This window comes from Clarias gariepinus, chromosome 13 (genome assembly GCF_024256425.1).
Source record: "Clarias gariepinus isolate MV-2021 ecotype Netherlands chromosome 13, CGAR_prim_01v2, whole genome shotgun sequence".
Classification (NCBI taxonomy): domain Eukaryota; kingdom Metazoa; phylum Chordata; class Actinopteri; order Siluriformes; family Clariidae; genus Clarias; species Clarias gariepinus.
In genome coordinates this window covers 8899921-8925473 of record NC_071112.1, presented here as the reverse complement: position 1 = coordinate 8925473, position 25553 = coordinate 8899921, and the positions used below count along the sequence as shown (strand labels likewise).

At 37.6% G+C, this 25553-nt stretch overlaps 1 protein-coding gene across 1 annotated transcript in view; it reads right to left on the bottom strand.

Moving 5' to 3' along the window:
- The window catches only part of crybg1a (crystallin beta-gamma domain containing 1a), a 77514-nt gene extending 51961 nt beyond the window's left edge, over positions 1–25553 (bottom strand). The window contains exon 1 of the mRNA XM_053509465.1: positions 25245–25553. Coding sequence (XP_053365440.1) covers positions 25245–25495 — 251 coding nt within the window. The 5' untranslated portion in view covers positions 25496–25553. The remainder of the gene's footprint in view (positions 1–25244) is intronic.

Below are 25553 nucleotides of genomic sequence, written 5' to 3'. Positions count from 1 at the left end.
CCACTAACAACCAATACCCACTGAAACACTAAACTACCAATACCCACTGAACCACCAAACCTCTAATACCCACTGAACCACCAAACCTCTAATACCCACTGAACCACCAATACGAACTGAACCACCAGTACCCACTTAACCACCTACTGCATATCCACTGAACCAACAAACCATCAATAACCACGGAACCACTAAACCACCAAAACCAATTGAACCACTGAACCACCAAACCATCAATACCCACTGAACCACTGAATCACTAAATGACCAATACATACTTTACTATAATAAAGAGCACCAAACCAATACCTAAACCACTTGCCCAATAAAAATGAGCCCTGAACTGAGGATTGATCCAGAAATTCCCACTGCATACCTATGTCTGTAATATTGTTTTATAGGAAATTTGTCATATTTGCATATAAATTCAAATACATTTTCATATAAAGAAAAAATAATAATTTACGCAAAACCCTCTCTGCCCCAGGTCCCAGACAAAACTATGGAAGACATTTGGTTCCCAAATCCATAAAAACACACAAAAAAAAAACGAACAAAAATCAAACTGACACTTATGGCATAAACAGCTTTTGTTTCCCATTTCTGACTTTTGTCTCTTCTTCACGTCTGCCTCAAACGATACATCAGATATGAAAAGAAAGCATGAAAGAGAAATAAAATATCACTGAATGAGAGATAATTGTTCGGAGGTGTGGAGTTTAATGTTCCTGTAAGAACTTGCAAAAAGAACTGGGGAAGTTTGTACAGCAGTCATTACATGCTTTGTGTTATTACCCCATTATGTGCAACTCAAGATCTTGAAACTTCTTTCAAGGATTGAAGAAAAAGTTCCCAGTTTGGCCTGGAGCTAGGGCCATGCTCAGTATCAAAATCTTGAGCTAATTACAGAAGAATTATAAACTGTCCCAGTGTAAAAGCCTGCTGTAGGCAGCACTCAAAGGAGACACACAGGCTCAGTTAATTTGCTAACGTGTACTTTATTATGACTTTGAAAAATAAATGTATTTAAAAGTACACAAAAAATCTCATTAAAGTGTAAATGCAAACAAAACAAACCATACTGTATATTAGAGATTTTTTCATTAAATGGTTTATAATAACTAATTCTTTTAAGACACATTCTAGCCTTCACGGTGTACCTCAGGATGCTACATTTGGACCTCTTCTATTATCCTGTAAAATGTTGCTGTTAGCTTAAATAATTTATAAGCATGAGGAATTTTATGAACCATATTCATTATTGTAATAATATTTATCATTATTATTATTATTATTATTATTATTACAAATCAGATTTTTAAGTAAAATAAGAAAAATAAAGACATTTAGAAATTCAGATTAAAATCATAAAACTATTTTGGAACACTGTCAGGAAATTTTCATAAACAAACAAATAAACAAATAACTAAATATCTTCATAGCATAAACATGTCTAATTTATTATTACATGTATTTTTTCTTAATTATTTAATTATTTAATTATCTTAATAATTTTTTATTTAGAATGTAATTTATGAATAAAAATATATTTATTCTAACAATAAATTACTGCTAAAAAAAATATTCTTCTCATGGCTTGAGCATGGCCAAAATTACATAAAGAATAAAACCCTGTGCGTAGTATCATTTTAGGCAATTTAAAAAAAAAAAAAAAAAAACTTTACGAATCCTTATTTTTAGTAAAGGTATTTCCTAATATATACAATACATTTTATTTAATGTTTTGAAATGCCCTCACATTATAGTAGCTAGACAAAAAAAGACATGAAATGCAATCCCGAGAGCTGTGTGATTAAATCGATCTTTTCAACTGATAGATATTAGTTTATTAATTCACACTTAAACAAAATAAAATTAGTCTAAAAAGTCCTTGAAAAATATACCACAACTTTTTGCAGAAAATAATCTAGCACAAAGTATTCACAAAATACCCATGTTTTGCAAGAGTATCACTTCTTCTTTTTCTTCTGCTTCTTTTGAATTTATGAGTGGTTTTAAATAATTTTTTAAATAAAGAAGTCCACTCTGGCATCTAGAAGCGATCCAGTTATGAGGAGGCTATACTGTATGGATAGCATCAGGGCTGAGGATTGTGCAGCACAGAGTGACAGACGATTTTTCAGCACAAGCTAGGCAATATGATGAACTGAATTTTATGTTATTTAACAAACTATACAAACATGAAACATTGTTTAAAAAAACAGTGTTTAAGAAATTGGTGGCATAGACAAAGAAATAGCACATATTCATACATTGTGTTTTATGGTTGTTTTTGTGACCAATGATAATAATAATACACAGTTATAGTTCTGCATTTTTGTGACTTCATTCCTGTATTTCGGCAGGAACGAGTACGTTGGTTCTACACAACATGTCAGAAAACCCAAATGCACTGTGTCATGTCTGACGCCGTCATTAACACACACTGGCAGGACTTCTGTAAAAGTGTTTATTTTTATTATTATTATTGTTCCAGTCATGTGTTGCCGTACGCTGCTTTAGTTTTAAGGGTTAATCCTCCTGTGTGTGTTTTTTTAAGAGCAGCCCGTTCACTTTTTCTCTGCAGAGCGTGTGCGTCCATCAGTACATCCTTCTCATTCTTTTTACGACAGGTGGCCTTTACTGCGCCTCAGTACACCGGTCTGGTGCTACCGCTCCTGTACATGCTTATTATTATATACTTTTTATTTATTATTACTTTCTACATAACTGTAGATATGTTTACATGTCTACTGCGGTCTGTGTGCTATGGTGTAACACATGAACATCTTCATCTAACCGCATATTTAAGTCTTCTTACTCAGTAGATCAACGTGACGGCAGATTGACACCAAAGGTAGAACAAAAGCAGCTTTATTTTACGATGCAGTTGTCATCAGGGACTTTGTCTTAACCTGCTTTGATTGGGACTGAATCACTGGCTTTAGGGTGTAAGCTGTCTGAGAGGAGATTCCGCGTGAAATATGAGATACAGGAAGTCATGTTACTGTGAGTGACAGCAGTTTAGATCCAGTTTAGTCCTATAACAAAATCTGCGGATTAGTCCACTTTATTGCTGTCGACTAATCATCACATCACTGGGTGGATTTAATAAAGATCTCCCGCAGATGTCATTTCATTCCATGCCATTAACAATCCAGACCAGCTTTAATCATGAACACTGAGGGTTTCCTGATCACATGACAAGCTGCAATCACAATATGTGAAATTATAATCATTGCACGACAGTTCCTCTGTTTTGTGCATTCAGTAAGTGTGAGTGTGTGTGTGCATGTGTGTGCACATTTTAGTCCAACACATGCATATAAGTCTCGTTCACCTGTGTTTAAGCCACCATTGTATGTGTACTGTACTGTATGTGTGTGTTTACTGTTCAGTTCATATTTACTCTCTCAGATATGAGCGTTTGTTCTGCCACAGCACTGAGAGAACTGGAGCAAACCACAACACAAAGGAATTTGTTCCACACTTCACTTTGGTTAACAGCAATGAAAAAACCTCACCTCCTATATATATAAAATTATCAGTCTACACAATGTGCCATTCATTTTAATCACACGCTGCTTAATGTCTGTAGTTATCAGGTGCTCGAGACAAGTATAATGCAGGGATTAGAAGCACACCGTTCGGGCGGAAGAACAGCAGCTCTGTCTCTGTCCGAGTGACACCGTGTACCCGTAACACACTTCTGTTTTTCTTGTTTTAACACACCTCATTCAAATGATCAGGAAGTGATCTGGAGTTTTATAAGCTTAGGAAAAAAAGGCACTTTCCTTTCAGGACACCTCCAGGACATGGTTTATATCAAACCGTGTAGACTTGTGTCTCGAATCCTTCATACTCTTATACCAGGCGAATCAAACAGGTTAGAAAAAAGAAAAAAAAAAAGGTGACTGATGAATAGCAAATAAAAAGTTATCAACAACCTGTTATTGATATCGAATCCTGACAATGCTACATCTCTTTATAGCTAGGAGCAAAGAGAGCATGCTGTATCTCCTCTCTCAATCATAGAGACACTACTCAATCAGTAAGCTCATGAATGCATAAAAGGGTGGATAGCGCTTTTCTCAGAGTGTGTCAGGCTGCTATGTGGTGGGGTTTAAAATATTTCAAGTGGTGGGTAGAAGTCACATGTCTAACAGGAAGCATGTGGCCCATGCTATGGAATCTGGGACAGCGGAGATGCTAATTTTAGCTTGTGATTAGTGTCTGGTAATTTTCAGGTGATAAGTGTGAGTGTTCATGGGCTAAAACTGGCGACCTGATGATAAAAACTGATGAATGGAAACATGACGTTTATTTAGCCGTAACTAGCGCTAAAGACTCCAGACTGGGGAAGATGTTTTACATTCAAGCAGAAGGACCTGGAATTTTAAACATATCAAACTCAAATGATAGCTGAAACTTTCTTTTTTTTTTAGCTTTGTGATGGATTACACAAAATCATTTACTACAAATGCACGAATATCAATCTGTACATCTGTAACACAAATCACAGGTTTATACTGATTTGTAATTTCTTCTTAATTTTTTGTTAAGTAGCACCTGATACCTATGAAATTAATCAGTGACTTCAAACAGAAAGAGGTTTGGGTAAAAAGTAAAAGCTACAAGGATATATAAATCATAACACTAACACCACCACCAGGTGAACTGGATAACATTCATTATCAATTATATACCAGTAAACTGGTAACAGGCCACCCAAGGCTCACCCTGCAGGGACAAAAGGCCAGTCCATCAGGTTCGATCCCACAAAAAAGCCAATGAAGCACAAATTGCTGAAAACAGTTAATGCTGGCCACAATAGAAAGGCACTAGAACGCCCAGTGCACCACAGCCCATCATAAATGGGGCCCAGCCAGCAAGGAGTGCATGGTAACCATCTTAGCCTCCAAACTCTGGCCCGGGGAATTTAATCAGGCCACAGGGGATGCACCAAATGTGATGAACAAAGAGCACCCAAAGGATCTGCTGCAAAAACATCTTAGTGCCAGACACAACCAGAGGACCTGCAGAGCGACGCCCAGAGGGGACAGAGCTGCCCCAGTGGCATCATGGGAACCTACTCAATACTGTGCATAACGTTTTGCATTGTAATGTTATGGCTGATGGATGTATAAACGATTTAGTTTGCAGAGGGCAAAAGTTTGATGGTTTTCTAGTTTTTCTAGCAAAATCTAGAATCTCTAGATTATAAGAAAAGCAAAGCTTGAAGGGGTCATGCCAGGACCATACCCTTACAATCCTTTATCACAACACAGAAGCACTAGCATCACACACTGAGGATATTAGATGCCATCATGAGCTGCAACTTTTGGATATTCTTTGTTTAACGAACACCCACCTGTCCGGCTCATGTATTTCACCACATCTCCAATTAGACAAATACAATCTGTTTGCACAGAATCAACATGACTCCTACTCAACCCATGCAAAAATTGCAAAGAAAGAAGGTGTTGGAGTTGCAATCTTTTGCAAAGAAGACATTCAAGCACAGCCCTGCCAGTAGATACAAAATGTCACGGACCAGGAGTTTGTCGTTATCAAAATCGACACTCCAATGTAGGGGTGGGTGATATAACCAAAATCTTCTATCACGGTAGAAGCAATTTTCTAACTCAATAAAGATATATATATCACAATATACTGTAGCAATTTGTATCTGAAAATGCATAAATAAAAATTCAAACACAAAGAAACTGTTTTACATAATGTAATTTTATTTAAACTGTGAATTGCTGAGGTTTGCAGCATTTTTTGACTTTGGCCATATTCGTTTTGATGCTTGGATTTCAGATGATAGAAAAGGTTTGACGTGTTTCCACCACTTGTTAAATCAGTGCACTTGCATACCTTGCAAATCACGTTCGTCTCATTCGTATCACTTTTCTTATACCCAAACCAATTCCACAACACAGACGATGCACCTTTTTTCTTTACAATCTCCTCGTTGTTGGTTTTGTCACATGTAAGCAAACTCACTGCTGATGCACTGTCTCCTTCCATTGTCGAAGTGTATGAGAAGCCAAACATCAAAAGTGGGACGAAAATGGCCAAATTGAGCAGCGCTGCTCCAATTACAAACCTTTGAGCAGCGCTGCTCAAGTTGGTCCGCGCTGTGTGATCCACCGGGTCTGGATATTTGGTCTGCCCACGCCGGCTCAATCAGGTGCCACGGTTTCGTCGCACTTTAGATGTGTTTGGCTTTCCATAGAAGTGAATGTGTGTTGCGTGGTTACCTAACGTGCAACGTCACGTGATCTCAACCGCGAATAAGACAATAGACCAAAATCTCTATCGGTTGACAAATTTCTACTGGTTAACCGTGTCTACCGGTATATCGCCCACCCCTACTCCAATGCATGCAACAATGTCTGCTGTGTACAGGCTACCACCCTACAGTCTGGAGAAATCCCTGCCAAACTTAAGGAGCCTTCTTAATTACGTGGATATGATGAAGAAGAATCCTGTCATCATCTGTGGAGACTTTAATAAAGACCTCCTTTCTCCTGGAAAAAAGCCTATAAAAGAGGTGTTTTAATACAAGGGCCACACACAACTGACGCATTCCATCTTCTGTCATTAATGTCAAAGAAGACAGAGCAAGAGCAGCGAGAGCAGCAGGTCCACAAAGGATGCACAAGAATAGTGTGGCATCTTCAGTCAGGAGGCAGGAACAGTTAGTGAGAAACACACTAACATGAAGATAGCAAGGTAAAGGGAAAAGCATTTGGACACTGTTGTAGTATACTTAGTAAGATTTTCTTATCTCCTTCAACTCAGAATTTTCCAGCCTCCTGTCATGCCAGATCCAGCAGCTGGTCGAAGGGAGATGCTTCATATGACCCTGTCTGCTTCATGTGGCCCTGTCTGCCTCGTGTGACCCTGTCTGCCTCGTGTGACCCTGCCTGCCTCGTGTGACCCTGCCTGCTTCGTGTGGCCCTGTCTGCTTAGTGTGACCCTGTCTGCCTCGTGTGACCCTGTCTGCCTCGTGTGACCCTGCCTGCCTCGTGTGACCCTGCCTGCCTCGTGTGACCCTGCCTGCTTCGTGTGGCCCTGTCTGCTTAGTGTGACCCTGTCTGCCTCGTGTGACCCTGTCTGCCTCGTGTGACCCTGTCTGCCTCGTGTGACCCTGCCTGCCTCGTGTGACCCTGCCTGCCTCGTGTGACCCTGCCTGCTTCGTGTGGCCCTGTCTGCTTAGTGTGACCCTGTCTGCCTCGTGTGACCCTGTCTGCCTCGTGTGACCCTGTCTGCCTCGTGTGACCCTGTCTGCCTCGTGTGACCCTGCCTGCTTCGTGTGACCCTGCCTGCTTCGTGTTGCCCTGCCTGCTTCGTGTGACCCTGTCTGCCTCGTGTGACTCTGTCTGCCTCGTGTGACCCTGCCTGCTTGTTTTTTTGATTATGGATTATTAGGATATTTTAAATTTGATTACTAATCTGAATATAAAACTTTGGAATAGTCTTCCCAGCGTTGTCTGAGAGGTAGACACACTCAGTTTAAATCTAGACTCAAGACTCATCTCTTGAGCGTTCGACACGCTTAGTCCTATGGTTCTACTTTATATAACGTACTATATGATGGTTCTACTTCATGTAAATATAATGCAATATAAAATCATAAATTTGTACAGGTATACAGTATATTCTATGTCCTGTTTACAGCAGTGTGAGTTATAGATGCAATCAGTAACACTGTGGTTTTTTTAATTCCCTGTTGGCTTGCTTTCCGGGAGACTGCTGTTATTAGCTTTTAGCTTAACTTAGAGTTTTTCAGTGTATTACATTAATACTGCTTTCACTATTATGCTTATATTATTGCGGTATTTTTTTGTATTTTATTTGTCTTTATTCAATGTACAGTAAAGCTGCTTTCTGAAAAGAACTATGTAAACGAATTAGAATTGAAATTTGAATTATAAATTGTTTTAGTTCATAAAATGATTTGTTTAAATTTTAAAGTATATTTATATATAAAATGCTTAGAAATACTCTAAATAACAAATTTCCCACCATATTATGAACACCATTGTTTGAAGTAGCCCAAGTTCACAATGTAATGTTGGTTTTGTTATTTACTGTAAGATGACTTGTGATTTGAAGAATTATTAATAAATGTTCTAACTGTTGCATAGACCCCTTGGTATATGTTGTTAAAAGAATTCAGGTAAAGTTAAGAAAATATTTTGTCTTCTGATAACTATTGATGAGGTGTGTTATATAACATATGTAAGTGTCTATAATAAAGGTTAATAATGGCAAAATAAAAACAAAAGTCATTTTAAAAAAGAAATCAGGAAATATGAATAGAAGCAATAATGTCTTATTGTCACATCTTTGCTATAGCAGCACTGTAAATGTTGTTTTGCAGAGAAATAAAGGAAACATTGTAATATTGATTCCCAAGTTTTGCCACGGCAAGCACCACAAAATGTACCTCTCTAGTTATTATTATTATCCAATTCTCATATTATTACTAATAATATTACTACTACATTTTTTCACTTTTTCTTATTTAAAACAGTGACAAAATGAATATATTGTAGTTTCACAATACAGTGGAATCTTAGATTCTGAGTACCTTGGCTTGAGAGCATTTTGCAAGACGAACTAAATAAATTTAAATCTTATAAAAATGAGCGAGGTCTTAATATATATGAGTACCGTAGTACGCATGCACTTTGTCTGCCGAGCGTCACGTGATTCGTGGCTAGTTACTGAACCAATGATTCTTCGCGCTCTCTCGTGCTGTGGGATTGTGGGTAAATGTCTCCCATGCTCACTCTCTCATTGTGACTACGTGTCGTGTGTGTGCGCACACATAAAGCTTTTTTTTTTATTTGGTGTTCTTTAGTAACTGTACTGCAACAACGGCCCCATGAAGAAAAACAAGTCAAAAAACCTATTCTATCGTCTAACACCAGTCATGATTCTTATCAAAGGTAATGTGCAGGTTCATGTGTTTCATTTTTACTTTATATTTTTGTATTAATTATTTTGTTTGAATATTTTTGGGCTGTGGAACGAATCATCTGAGATTCAATTTTTGATAATATGGGAAAATACGAGTGTTTTGATATACAAGCACGCTTCCGGAACGAATAATGCTTGCAAATCCATGGTTTACCTGGATAACGCACAGTGTGGGAAAATACCATCAGCAGGGACGACCGGTTCTCGACTGACAGATCAGCTCAGCTTTTAGATTTGTCTTCAGACTTAACCATTCATCACACTTCCACATCACCACATTTATATTTGCATAACTGTAAGTGTTTCTGGGGGACGTTGATGGGTTATTAAACTATTCGTAACGTCTTTATCCAAATGAACATGACATGATTAATAGACATCACGTTAGGACTGCAGGATATTTTAAAATGTTTTAGCAATCAAAAAAAGGACAAGCAGCTGGTCTAAAGTCGCAGAGATGGAAGACAATTAGTATTGCTAATTTTAATATGTCAATCTGGAAATAAACACATGTTCTGTCTCTCCTATTATTTTACTGTTTTGTAAAGATTTATATAGTGTGTGTAGAGCCTTAACGGTCACAAGACAAAGGAGACACTTATTGCAAAATTACACAATATTAAATCAATGACACACAAAGACCTGCACAGTGCGTTTAAGTTCTTAGCAACAAAAACAACTGATGATGACTACTACATTTTTTCACTTTTTTTTTCCAAACATTCCCTCTACAAGTTACAACAGTGCTACACACCAAAACCTGCCAATCTACCAAATCTGTGAAATCTCCAAATCAGTGAACTAGCTTCATACAGGGGCGTTGACTCTTGCAAATGTTTTAAAAAGGCCATAAGTCTGTAAATTACGATTCCAATTGATGTTCCAACAATGGCCCAGTGCAGTAGTTCCTGTGAACATTTAGTGAGAGAAGAGCGGAGACCATCACATTCCACATTATAGGAACTGAGCTGGGAGTTATGGTCACATCCCCCATACGGTCCTGACCTCGCTCCATGCCATTTACACATGTTTGGGATATTAAAGCGGTTCCTGGGAGGCTAGCGTTTCAGATGTGAATCATGCAGTCCAAACATGGCTAAAAGAAATTTTTTTACAGATGTTGATCAGTTGAACAAGTATAAAAGTAAAATCACTAACTAGACCGCATGCTGGATGAGTGGACTATACATTGTTGAATCGCAACTGTTCTATTACTGAGTTACTCACAGAAAAGAAAATTCACTGCAGCAGTTTATAGCAAGTCAGATGATTCTGCTCTTCTGAAACACAATAAAAAGGCTTAAATCTCCTAAAGGTCCTGGTTGTTTTCTGATGATCTGTTTTTTATGAACTACTTCACTTTGTCTGTTTTTTTATCATGTCAGTGTTATTACAGTATGTACAGTAAGAGAGAGTTGTGAGGGAAAGCACTACACTGAAACAAGCTAATAAATATTCAAAAGTACTGAAATGTGTGTTTAAAAATTCAACAGAAATGCATTTTAATTCAGATTTCTTTCGTAAACAAGTGATTTATTTAGATGTAAGCGGTTTGATCACACTATCTGTTATGTCTAACACTCTTCACACCTTTTCACACACACACACACAAAACGCTTCCTGACTCACATTATGTCCAGCAACGAGTGCAACAGTGTATTACTGCTTGTCTGAACAAAGGCAGGGATTAAAAGAAATGCACGATGAGTTTCAGAGTTTTTATACAAACCGATGAACAAAAAGCCCTTCCTGCCTTAGCAATGCTGCGCGTCCTGCTGGGTTTATTGTTAACAGGTAGCGCTTCATGCTAACCTGAAATCATGAGGACAAAGTTGAAAAAACTGGCTCAGATGAGAAGTTCTTATTAAACACACCTAAAATGTTCTCCACAATTATGTTTTTTCAATTCTTTTTTTTTTTTTTTTTTTTTTTTTTGAATGAATGTGTTTGAGTTTTGAGAACAAACTGGTGAGTTACCATAGCAACAGGTACAGCAGTGGTTAAAACAGAAAAAAAAAAAGATTAAATCAAGACACTTGTATTCGCACAAGTGAACTGAACTCAAAAAGTCAAGTTAGTCAAACTTTGAATAAAAGATCCATGGCCTGAAGTTTAATATTGTATTCGTTCTGACTTTCTAAATACTCGCTCCGACGCGGTGTGTCACAGCCTCCAGCTGAGGTGACGCTCTCACCACACTCTCCCACCCAGTTTAACCGTTTAACCACAGCTATTTTCCATACGGTTACCAGTATAAATAAGTTCAGTCCCCAGCTCAGACATACTTCCTTGTTATTGTAAATGCTCTTCACATCACTACGATAGCGTTCCACGCATGATCGCAAGTTGACTCATCTTCTTGTTTATTAGTTTGTTTACACGAGCGCTTAAAAACAGGTCACGCATTGTTTAACACCAGTTATGCCTGCTTTAGCATCCTTTTGTTTTTTTTTATTTTCGTTCTTGCAACCCATGTTTTTAAGCTGTTAAAGATCTTAAAGATGACATTTTAAAGACAATCGCATCATCAACTGTAGGACATCCAGAGATAACTCCTCTGCAGTTTTCCCCTCGTCATGATATCGAGACCAGCTGCATGGTGCGTCGCTGATCACTCCGCGCTGACAAAACGTGCAGCATCCTGTCACTCGCCAGGTCTGGGGTTCACGCATATATTTGTCCTCCAGAACAAACCGCTCGTACCAGTTTGTCTAGACTTGTGTTTAACGGATGATTTTAGGACAAAACTACTTCATTACACGAAAAAACAAATCCACATATTAAATTCACCCACAGAACTATTATATAAGTCCTTTTTTTTTTCTTGTACAAGTCAAGACATGCTTCTTCTCTGTTCAACATAATGACATTTGTATGCGGACCTGTTTACAGGATTATGCTATTTAGAAATGTCTAACAACTGTTTCAGCTAATTAAAGGGATAATCATTATATTCCACAAAATTACATTTTACTCAGGATTCTCACAGAACAGTAGATGCTTTTAGAGTGATCTAAAAAGTTTGATATTTTATTCTAACTGCATGTTTTCTACGGTGATGTAAAACTAGGTAGCTCGGTAGTTCAGCAGTACAGTAGCTCGCTGAAAATCATTAGCTAGTTAACAGCAATTTGTCTGCTCTCAAAGCGTCTGCCTTTTCCTGGAATTTTTGAATGTCAGAACATTACAATTATGTTAATTTAGCAATTAACATAACGTTGGGACAACATTGGTATTCAGTTGTTTTTAAGAGTTAAAATATCTTTGATGTAATACAAAATTCATAACTCTAAAATATTACATTTACACGTCTATTAAAGTTTAGTTCCCAGACTAATTTTTATTCTAGGTGCCACTTAAATCTTAAAATAAGTGTAATGTCAGTTATTTTTATCCTGAAACACTCCTTCTTATCTGAGATGTAAACACACACTCCCATTCAACATCTCACACACCCGCTGGTCAGCAGGAGACTCAGCTTGGAGAGTTCAGCTCTGGGATCAAGAATTCAACAAGCAAAATATCACCAAGAAAGCATGCCTTTAATTCAGAACTGATAAAACTGCAATTATAACTATAGGCCTTTTGCAAGTGTTCACCATGGTCCCGCCCACAGGGTATGATCACACAGGGTCAGAGCAAACAGAGAGAGCACAGAGTCAGACAACACAGGATCAGATGACACAGACTCAGAAAAAAAGTCAGATTATACAGAGTAAGAGCACATAGGGTCACATTAAACATAGTCAGAACACAGGGTCAGAGACAGAGGGTAGGTTGGATGGATGGATGAATGGATGGATGGATGGATGGATGGATGGATGAATGGATGGATGGATGGATAGATAGATAGATAGATAGATAGATAGATAGATAGATAGATAGATAGATAGATAGATAGATAGATAGATAGATAACTGAGACTATAGAGAACTGAGGCAAAAATACTTTGTAACTCAACAAATAAAGACTCCTGAGCTGTCCAGAGCGTGTAATATTTGAATAATTCTGTATTTAAAAGCAGGCATGTGATAAACTTGCATACTATGAAAAAAAATTAGTTGACTTTGATTGATGTTTGAATTCTACTATTCACTGGTGACAATGACCCAGTTTTTATGTTTTTTATAGACATATCTATGGAAACAGCGGTCAAAGATAGAAGTCATCAAAAAATTTCCTGTCCAATCTGGTCATGCTAAAGATTTCAAATTAAACATTTATTCGATCTAACTGCCACTAAATCAGCGTTCTGGGAAGCCGTGTTTGTGTCGCAAAACTCCGGCTGGTTTGGCCATGAATCACTTTCTGAAGAAGATCCTCCCTGAGGCACATCAATCAACATCAAACATCTCTTATCTATCTTGGCACCGAGCCAGTTCTCATCACAATGGGTGCTAATGTTAAAGTGTGTTGATTTCTAAACAGTAAAAATGGTTAATATAAATTAAACTTAATTTGAAAACAATATCTTTAACCATAACTTTTACTTAAACGTCGTGTTGGTGTCACATTTCCTTAATGATGAGTGTGGAATTAAAGCTCGTTTTAAACACAGCTACAGTAAAGGCCACACTCCTCCACAGAAGCGTTAGCCAAGCTAATAAAATACCAACTACCTACCGACCCAGTTAACTAATAAATACCACTAAAGTCATTTGAGTTAGCATGAATCAGGGTGTTGTCATTGAACTGCTAGCCACGCCCTTAACCCGTGCTAGCTTTTATTTGTTAACACAACAAGACATTTAAATTGTTGCGAACTTTCAAGTGCAAGGCCATATGGAATTAAACTAAACATCTTAGAGTCATTAGGCTGAATTTATCCAGATACTGTAATAGTGTTTGGGAAAAACATATATATATATATATATATATATATATACATATATATATATATTTTTTTTTTTCTTATCATATAACATGCATAATAATTTAGCTTAGCAATAACTACATTTAGTTACACTTAGTGAATGTTTTCTACACATAATATACTTTTAATTCTTAACAAATTGATATTAATTATAGTAAAAAAAATTTTAATTTGGACCCAATATTTTATTTATTGCTAAATTTATATCCAAATATGTATAAGGTATAGCTTATTCTCTAGACCTTTTGCAGTCACATGACTACCATGACCTCAGTGACAATAGAGGACTTCACAAGCATATTATTGTATTTCTGACAAAATAATAACAGAGAGGTTACCTAATGATTACTTGCTGACCCCCTGGATTACCTGATGATTGGTAACCCAGTAGCTTCTGTTCTGATGATTATTTTTATCTGACTTCACAACTTATTCAAAAGAGGAAAGTTTGAAAATAAATAAAAAGATTATATAAATATTAATTTAGTTGTAGAAGTTGCACAAATATGTAACTCTTCCTGGGTTTGGTGATGTTTGCTAGCATTAGCATTAGCTCATTCAGTTGCAAATGACACAATTCCATGGAATATGCTGCGCTTTACACTTCATAAATTGATGTGCAGGTAATACTGACATTTTAAGCTCTCAATTTACTAGCTAACTAAAGGGGTTGAATTTCAAACAGCTTTAAATGGAAAGCTAGTGCACTATGTAGGGTGTACAATCACTTGTTGTGCACAAGAATTGGAGCCCTTGATCAGGGGTTAGAGAGGGATTTGGGATTTAGCCTTGTGTTAGAAGCTAGTTAGCCATGACTCTGTGCTCTGACTCTGTGCTTTGACTCCGGTGTCTGCTCCTGTGCTCTGACTCGATGTGATCTGATCCTGTGTACTTTAACCCTGTATGCTCTTATCCTGTGTACTCTGACACTAGAAGCGTTAGCGATCTGACCTTATGTTCTCTGACTCTGTGTACGCTGACCCCGTTCTGGAACTCTGTGCTCTGACTCTATACTATCTGACTCTGTGTGCTCCGACTCCGTGTTCTGACTCTGTGCGATCTGACACTGTATGATCTAACCTTATGTTCTCTGACTATGTGTACGCTGGCCCTGTTCTGTAACTCTGTGCTCTGACTCTGTGCTCTGACTCTGTGTGCTAATACTTCTTCTTTACTCTGTGCTCTAACCCTGTGCTTTGACTCTGTGCTTTGACTCTGGTATGATATGGGAAAAAATAACTTCACTGTGCTGTAATTTAGTTGTGACAAATAAAGCCATTTACTTCTTCAAAATGTCTATTTATTTATCTTATTGCGAAATTCTGATTTGCTGTGTCAATAAAGGAGATAACATCCATCTTAGGGTCACTAATTACCGCTAATCTTCTTTAGATTCAGTCTACGATAAGTCTCGACATTTATTAGACCTCACAGTAAAGTGCATTCCTTTAGCATGAGGTGCTTGCTGCGTATGGGAACATGCTGAATTTACAGAAAAAAAGACAAAGAGCTTTTTCAAAGAAGAGAAAACACACTGAGATGGACGTGATCCAGCAGTTTTTCACCTCCAAGCTTTAAAAGAACAACTGCTGCTACTGTCAGGACGCTGCACCCAGAGCTCCTGCAAATAAATCCTATAATGACTGAGCTTGTCTATAAAACCCGACGAAAGTTATATAACTACAGTGCAGATTCTGATCGAATCCCATGTAACTGCATGCTATGTGTTTTGCAATACAGGAGAACATTCTGAAATTTTTCAAGCCAACATCGTGTATAAAGCTTGATCTGGCGTGAACATTCCCACAAGCTAGGCGTGTTGGGTCATGCATCCCCCACCCCCACTCCTTCCTCAGGCAATAAAGAACCGATACACACTTGGCACCTAAACAGAACTTTCCTTCTTTTTTTTTCCCATCACCATGGCAAACATGTTGCAAAACATGACTGGCACGGTCCGTCCTGCCAGATGTGGTGGAGCAACTCTGAATGCCACAACTGGAATAAATGGGCGTGCAAATAAAACTACTGTAAGCTTTTTGCCTGAAAAGGATGAATTTAGGAATTTGAAATTTTCTGATTCTCGTCCAAACTGTAAGTGCCTTGGTGTAGGAGTAGGATAGTAAAAAGTACAAAGTCTGGAAGGACTGGAAATGCTCAGAAGTGGTAAATAGATTATTTGATCAGTTTATATAACGAACAAGTTGGAACCCCTTTGTGCACCACATCCAGGGATTTTGGTTTGCACCCTAAGGCTCAGCAGCACACACACACACACACACACACACACACACAAAGTGACTTTGATTCATTTCCTGAAGTTGAGTCGATTCTGAGTCAAATCACTTTAATCGGATTAAATTTTTTCAAACTCTGACTACAGGCCTTCAGACATTGCATTGTCATGTGACTGTATTTTCATAAAAACTGACATGGAGCTGTCATCGAGCACCGTACCTCCTCCCATGAGCAGTGAGTACAAATCATGTAACTATACTTCCAGTGTATGGAGAAAAGGTAAGGCTTGTTATGGGTTGCTCGGGTTATTCTTCAGTAATGTGCAATCAACTCTAATAATAATAATAATAATATTAAAAGTACATTTTAAATATAATCTGTTTACAACTCCGTTCTCAGAAGTCCACGTGGCTGAGATGTTTACTCTTGCTACGTGTCCTGAGTAACGCGGGAGATCTTTTATATTCTGTGTACCTGAACATTTCTGATCAAACTTGCCTCCAGCAAGTGAGACAGGTGACGGATAACAAAAGGGGCGGGGCTGTCAGTTGGTGTCTGTTGAAATCTGGCAAATCGTTCCTAATTCATATGCAGATTGACTCATGCCATGTTTTATTGTAGACTGGCATGTTGTTGAGTGATAACTCATACCAGAGTACAATACACACTGACTGCACGGAAGGTGCATCAAGTACACTAAACAAAATCATTAACTTGAGTTTGCTACTGAGCTTAAAGATTGGATTTTGGAGCAATAGAAAAAGTTTATGGGGTCTGATGAGTTCAGATTGATCCTCATCCAGAGTGATGGGTGCATCAGGGTAAGAAGGTAAGCGCATGAAGTGATGCATAGTAGCCTGTGGGGTTTGCTTCAGTTTGTTAGGTTTAGGCTCAGCAATGTTATGTGGCAATAAAATAAAGTCAGCTGACGACCTGAATGACCTGAGTATCACATCTACGTTCACGAAGGAGGAAAAAACTGCAGCTTTCACACATATGGAGAAGACCACAGCAGCGACGAATCCAAAGCAAACATGAGCAACAAATGGGAAGCAGGAAATGGGGACGTTAATTATTTTAATATCGCCGATTTATCTTTTGCAATGAACTGAATGCGTGTAAGTGTTCCAGCTATGAGCCAATCACACGACACCGTGTGCTCTAGATGCTACAGAAGCAGGTGACATTCTCCAAACTGTGCAGTGTGATGAGATTTCGATTTCGCAATACTGATCAAGCTTAGGTTCAGATCTTAGATCTCTCACACTTTACTCAAAAAACACACAAAGAATATCACTAACACTAGTTAGAAAAAAAAAACCCTGGAGGGAAAATGGCAGAGAAATTAGAATAAAGAAGCCAGGCTGCATTTCAGCTGTCCACATACCTCAAACACACACACACACACACACACACACACACACAAACACACACACCCCTAACCCCGGGGCAGCTCCAAACGTTCTGCTTGAGCTGTAACAGTAACCTCTTCAGCAGCACAGTTTCATTCGAGTGCAAAGTGCATGACCCGGTGTGGGTGTGTGTTACCGTGGAAACAACAAGACGGTCATTAGTAAAAAGTGGTGGAAGTGTGCACGTGCAAAGAAGGGACATGCTGCGTTCTCGTTTTCAGACACACACACACACACATAGCTGATATGAGGTGAGCTTGGGTTCATCTTAAACATTTTAAGGGCAGATTTTTTTTTATTTTAGATCACAGGTAATCTAAACATTTAACAAGATAAGGCTGAAGTTTTCCTTATTAAGAAGAAAGATGACGTTTTTAGAAGATATGTATTTAAGCTCGGTATTCATCCAGTACCTGATTGCTTCAGTTTAAAAAAAACATTTTATTTAAAGTTACTGGTATCAGTATCAGCTTGAGATTATTCTTATCAGTATCGGAAAAAGCCAACGTAACATCACGTCATCTGCATTTAAACCACAGCCAACCAATCACGACTCACGGCCGTCGTGCACCCACCTAGTATGCCACGTTGTCATTAGGAGAGTGTTGTGTCTCCGAAGTGTCATGTGCAAAGATGAACAAGGACAAACCAGCTGGTAGTTTATAAACTAAAATATCTCATCTGAAAATGTTAACATTTTACATGTTTACTCAGCGCTCCTGTCTTGAGTGACAGGTCAGAAACCACGTTTCATAATTTCGAAACCACGAAATTAAAGAATTAACTAAAAAAATAAATAAATCTCAAGCTGAGTATCAGGACGTGTAATAAACAAGTTCAAAAGATGAAAATGGTCGACAAACATCTATAACAAGGCAACGTCGAAAATCAGAGTAGCTGCAGAACTAAACAGCGCAGTGGGACATGACATGGAGCTCTTAAAGCGTTTAGATGTGTGTGTGTGTGTGTGTGTGTATGTGCGCTACAGAAAGTGCATGAATTGCCAGCCATGTTTGTAGCCTGCAGTGCATGCTGGGAAGCCCTGCTGACTTTCTGAAAACGGCGGACAAAATGTCTGGAGACCTCTTTCTCTTACACACACACACACACACACACACACTAACACAAATAATACATTGTATCTAAGGATTGAGTTCAAAATTTTGAAGTGTGTTTGCGAATGTTTGAGCCAGGCGAGTGTGTAACTCGAAACATCACTCGACACCCTCCATATCGCCACGAGACATCGCTGTCCTTGGGCATGGCGTGTCATCATGCATATTTCTGAAATTATGTTTCGCAGAGATAAAAGTCAGAGAAAGTGGTCTTTCTACATTGTTTTGTTAAACGAGTGAGAGATTAAAAAAAAAAGAAAGTTTTGGAGAACGGATCGTGTGTGTGTGTGTGTGTGTGTGTGTGTGTGTGTGTGTGTAAGTTCTGGAGGCTGAAGGATAACATCTAAAGGAAGGAGCTATCCACCCTCTTTCACATACACAAGCTAACAGATGCCAATCACTGGCTAGTAGAGACAGGATGCCACGCCCACTCAGACAATCTCACTCTATGGATTAAATGTTGCATTTTTGCGACAAAGATATTCCTCTATTCAGGTTCATTTCTCTGGATTTCAGCCCAGTTTTATTTTAACTACTCTTAAATGGTTTTATAAAAATTTTCCAATGTAAATAATGAAAGGTTCACAGCTCCATGAATAAAAAGTACATCAGAGTTTCCTGAATGGACCAACAGCATACGTCAGAAAAAATGGGTGGGGCGGGGCTTATCTTAAATATGATAATTAGAAAATCAATCTCAAAGAATTTAGCAGGTAGAGCATAGTGTAATATATTTTATTTTAATTTATAACTCATTTTGCTCATTTTTGGTCACAATGCCATGGTGACCGTTCAAAAACTTTCTTCAAAAATCAAAAAAGTAGTATTGACGTTTTTTAATAGTTATTTATTAATTTAATAAATAGGCATTATTTTATTTAAATTCTCTTTTAAAATATCGTGTTTAGAGAATATTAGGAACATTGTTTGCGTAGCTGGCTTGATCACGCATGTGTGTGTGTGTGTGTGTGTGCATGAGACGAGTGAGAGGAATAAGTTTTTTCATTACTCTTTGGCTTCCAGCACTGATTCTTTCTGATTCTAACAAAAGTGTGATTAGTAAACATGTTCTGATGGCGTCACCGAACCCGTCTGTGCGGTGTGGTAGGTGTGTGTGTGTGTGTGTGTGTGTGTATATGTGTATATGTGCCATCTCACTTGCAAAAGTTTCCGCATTGTCTTTAGATAATTTCTCACATGACTCTGTTACATCACTGATATAATAATTACTCAAACAACAACAATGAGCTTCAGCACAAGCATTTATATCAAACAAAAGCAAAATTAGCTTTCTTTCTTCCTTTTTTTCTTTAGTGAATGCAATACTGATATAGATAGAGATATAATAATAAAAACAGCAATCTGACCGATCTATTATACCAAATTAAAATAGAAATTATGATAATGTCTCTCTCTCTCTTCTGTATTCATACATCATTATAAGTGTCACAAAAATCGATAAAAATAAAGAATTTTGTCGTATATTGGTCAGCTCTTTTAATGATACCTTTACGTTTCATACATTGAAGAACCCAAAACCAGTCTCAGAAAACTTGTGTCTGTCTGTCTGTCTGTCTGTCTGACAGATATTAATGAAACTTTTGCAGAACAGTGGAACCTAAATCAATCAAAGCAGGTTTTCCCATAAAAAATAACGGAAACTGAAATTATTCATAATATTTAAAAAATAATAATTAATACAATTAATACAAATTATAAAGTATAAATAAAACAAATTAACCTGCACTTTACCTTTAAAAAAAGAAAAAATAACTCTTAACAGATAAGTGTTTCCATTTATGGGCTGTGTGTGTGTGTGTGTGTGTGTGTAAAGGCGAGAGGAGCAGGTTGACTTGCTCCTTTTTTAAGTCAAAATTTATTGAAAATCTTTGCTCGTCTTGCGGAACACTCGAAACCGCATTACTCGCAATCCGAGGTTTCACTGTAATTAGATATCTGCCTTAAGTTTAGCATGCATCATAAGCAAAGCTACTAAACACACCTGCTCTAATAGAATTAGAAAAGCTAAGCTGAATATTTTTACTTGGATTAGTTAATATTTTCACAGCTGAAATAACAGCGCTAAAGTGGTGTATATGAATTTTGACACGCTGGAATAGTTTCAAGCTTAAACTTAATCTTATCCTATCATCTTTTTCAATTTCTTATCTGTAATTCTCTCTCCGATTACTAAACAGAGAGTGTATGTGGCTGACCATACATAAAGATATACGGCTTAGCATAAACAAGGTGTAAGATACTTCATATTTTTCTTCCAAAGAGCCAAAAACAAAGAGCTTCCTTAATGCATGAACCAGTGAGAAACAGGTGCAGATGATGACAGATGATCAGACCGGTGATTAATAAACTGCTGATTCTGAATACTGAGTGATTGGAACAGAGAAGAGGGGAAATGAGGTTGCTGCTGGTTACACTTGACTTGTTACAATCCCTAATAAACACCTAAACATACAGTATTTAAAGTTAGAATATTAAACCTTTGTCACAATGTTACATCAAGAGTATTTAGGTTTCAATACCTTAATACATTGTGTTGTGTTAAAAATAAATCTGATCATTTTAACTTCAAATTGAATTTTCTGGACATAAACACACACCTTTATATTGTTTTTAATCCCTCAGGTGAATCCATCAGGTTTCAACACGTCTGACAGTGGAGCAGGTGAGTGTGAGAAAACGTGCCGCAGGGTTGACGCTCTCTCTCTCTCTCTCACACACACACATACACACACACACACACACACATCATATTCAGCACTTTCTCATCGACTTTGAACCCTCACAATTCATGAGCAATTTATCTGCCAAGGTCAAAGGTTAGACAATACCAACGTGTAACCAGAGAGCGCCGTTTCATCCCGGAGGTGAAGACTCTAGCTGATCTATCCTCCGGGGGACCATAAATACGCAGTGAGGAGGTGACTCACGTAGCTTCGGAGTCGTTCCTCTCTGGCTTGTATAAAGTCTAAAAAGGGTGTGATTCTTAACCCTAGAAAACGGCAGAAAGTAGAAATTTAATCTACTGCTACTTTATTTTATTGAAGCCTATACACTGGTGGAAGGGGCACGCCCACACGTGGCAACGTTAGCTGCTTACAGTACTAGCTACAGAACATTGTGATAGGACACCAAATCAGGAACTGGACTTTGATTTCTTTGATTTGTTAAATACAGATTAGACTTTGGCATTTTGTGTATTTAAAAGTCGGATTAAATAATACGACAAACTGTGACAGCATATAAGTTCTTATCAAGAGTGTGATCCTAAAGCAACTCTTGTGGCATCAAGGATAAAAAAACTTTATATTCTCGCACAACACAACACCATGTTCAAGACATCTGTTTAGCCATTAGTTTTTAGCTAACTAAGGGTTATATGATGAATATGAAGGTCCTTAAACATCCAACACTAGCAGGTAACTAACTAGCTAAATAAATGAATAAATTACATCATGTTACATACGACGCTTTATTTCTGGCTAAGCTGTGCTGCGCACCGCTACTCTGGTCCTGTCATGCTGTATTGTTGCTCAGCGCTCTTTTTTTCCATCACAGCCGCTCTCTACTTCAGTGTATAATGATGATGTAATAAATACTGACTAGCATATATTCAGACCTTTTATTCACAGAGACTAAAGCCCCCATAAGACATCTTAAGTCAGGTCAGAGTGTCACAGTAATCTTAAGTTTACTTCATGGTTTGTGTTCTTATCACCTCTTTGAGCTTTTGATTGTTAGCGCTAATTTAAGTTCCACATCTTTCAATGGTCGCTCACCTCAATACATTGTGTTGATGTGACAACATTTGACAAGTATTGCGATTGTGATTTAAACTGCTATATGAAGCTACAGTGGGTGTTCAAGTCAAACTGGGACTTGTGATGAATAAAGGCATAAAACAGGAGAATTACATTTACAGAAGACTGTAAACACAGTACAATGATGATGAGACTTAGTAAAACATTTGAATGGTGCAATGGTTATGATGATGATGAGGATGGTAATCATGATGTTCCTCACTGCACACTAACTGCTTCTCAACTATTTAATAATATCTGCTTTACTACCTTACGTACCTTTTCCAGCTCTGTGCTGTATGAGGGATTCACAAAAAAATTTAAAAAAATAAAATAAAATAAAAGATGTGCTAAAGAATAAAAAAATACAATGCTAATGCATTATTAACAACTTAAACATTTATTTACTAATATAAAAATTACTCAATCTTCTACAGAATTATCATGTTTTCATAAGCATGGATATATAATAAATGTATTTTTTAAATACAGTGGAACCTCGGATTGCGAGGAACGCGGTGTGCGAATGTTCCGCAAGACGAGCAAAGATTTTTTATAAATTTTGACTTGAAAAACAAACAAGTCTTGGTTTACGAGTACCGAGTATCATGTTTAACGCATGCGCTTCTTGTTTTGACGCTAAGCCTCTCATTAGAGAGGTTAAAAATCCATTTTCTCCCTCTTTGTATCAGCCTGTCGTAATGTGTGCGCACGCGTAATTTCACACCGTACCTTTTCACACACACACTCCCACCTTTACACCCCCCCACCCCTTCCTCCTCTCGGCTTCACACACACACACACACACACACACACACACACACTCCTATACACAGAAACACTGCTCTTTTACGATTCTTTTCAAAGATAAAGTACAGGTTCATTTGCTTGTTTTTTTATTTTACAGAAGTAAAGTTAGTTATGCGCTTACACGAGTGTCATTAGCAATGTTTCTTGCTAATTTTTACTATAAAACAGTCTTTCCGTTAATGTGTGTGTCTGTGTGTGTGTGTGTGAAAATTAAATAAAAGAGGAGAAAGGTTTACTGTGTAGGATGAGAAGGGGGAGGGGGGGAGGGGCTGATTCCTCCTCTCCTCTTACTTTAGCTTCAGACACATACACAAACACACACATACACAGCGCCTGCGCGCATAAATGGAAACACTTACCTTTCGGGATTTATTTTCACTTTTTTTAAAGGTAAAGTGTAGGTTAATTTGTTTTATTTTGACTTTATATTTTGTAATAATTATTTTTATGCATTTATTTTGGGGGCTGTGGAATAAATAATTTAAGTTTTCATTATTTCTTATGGGAAAATCTGATTTATGAGAGTTGTAGAATATGAGCCCACTTCCAGAACAAATTATGCTCGTATTTCAAGGGTTCACTGTACTTTTTTATTAGATTTTAATTAATAAAAGAAAAATAACATGTCAACAATTTTTTTTATCAGAAAAACAACCTTAAAAAAATCTCTTGCATTGTGAATCAATTGTTTGTCATTTTCATGAGTTTCACTATTATAGAAACATGCATACATACTGATTACTAAGAAATTACACCAGGGCATTTAAAACTTAATAAAAAAAAAAAATTCCAGGCATGCAATAGTTTTCTTTTGTTGCAATGTTTATTCATTTATTTATCATTTATAATACATAATTATAAATAAGTAATTATGTTTTGTTATTACGTTTATGTATTTGTTCTGTAGAACTCTGTGTCGTATTTAAGGACATTGAAAAAGCCTCTGAACTATTTCTAGGTCACTGTCTAAACGTTTTAACGTTTAAATCGTTGTTCAATTATTCACACAAAAAGAATTTTTCTTTCTCCCGAGTCAACGACAACTTGAGTGCAGCTGACACTCATGTAACGTATGACGTGCATGTAAAGTATAATTTTTGCAAAAATCTCTCCTTGTAACATCATATGGAATAAATAAAATATGTAACGTGAAAATTATTCAAAATAGAAGTATGTACGGGACAATGACTAAACAGTATGACTCAGTGTTTTTTTTTTTTTTGCAAAACTGTTTATCTACACAACTGCACTTAAACACTCTCCTCTCTCCTGCTCAAGGATTTGAAATCCACTCGTCCATTCCATGAACGATGGTAACCACCTACAATATGACCTCACACCATCAGTCAGGAGAAGCCACGTTGCTGAGAACCCACAAAACTCTTCCGAACACATGTCCACACACACATACTGTACACACAAACACACACTCACTTATAAACTATTTAAGTAATTCCGAAATATCAATCAGGCTACGCTGCATGTCTTTGAACTGTAGGAGGAAAACGGAGTACCCAGGGAAAACCCAACAATTACAGGGAGAACATGCAAATTACACACACATGCATGCATACACAGGAGTTTTGGAATTAATTTTATTATTATTGTTATTATCATTAATAATAATAATAATAATAATAATAATAATAATAATAATAATAAAAGTATATAATGGACCTTTCAAGTTTTACTTTAATGATCAAAAGGTTCAGCAGGAGCATCATGACAAGACTAAAATTTACATAAGAGTTTACCTTAATGGTACCAATAAACAAGGAAGGGAAAGTACAGTTTGAGTTCAGTGCCCTGCCAGAGACCTGAGCAGGTGAGCAGCAGCTCTGAAGTGAATGTCTTATCTCATGTATTGTTAGTTGGCGCGCGCTCCCCAGGACTCTCAGGTGCGTCTCGCTCGGAGCGCGTGCAGAGCTCTCTCCAGGAAGCACCTGAATCAAAGTGCAGAATAAAACCTGAGTGCACTTACATTTGGTCGGTGCCGAAGTCCAGCTGCTCGCTGATGTTGTCGTCGTTGAACGAGTCCGATGATTTCTTTCTGGAGCGCCACGAGCCGAACCGCTTCTTCTTCTTCTTCTTCTCAGTCGGGCTCGCGGGCGATAAAGCTTCTGCACGCGGGTTCGGTAAACTGTCGTATTTCTTCTCGTCCTCCTTGTCCTGGGACTTGGACTTGGAAGTCAGGAAGATCTTCTTGAACTTGAAAGGTTTTTGTGCGCTCATGATCGCTGAAGGAATTTTTTTTTTGTTCTTTGCAAAAGAGACGCTGTTTGGTGACGGA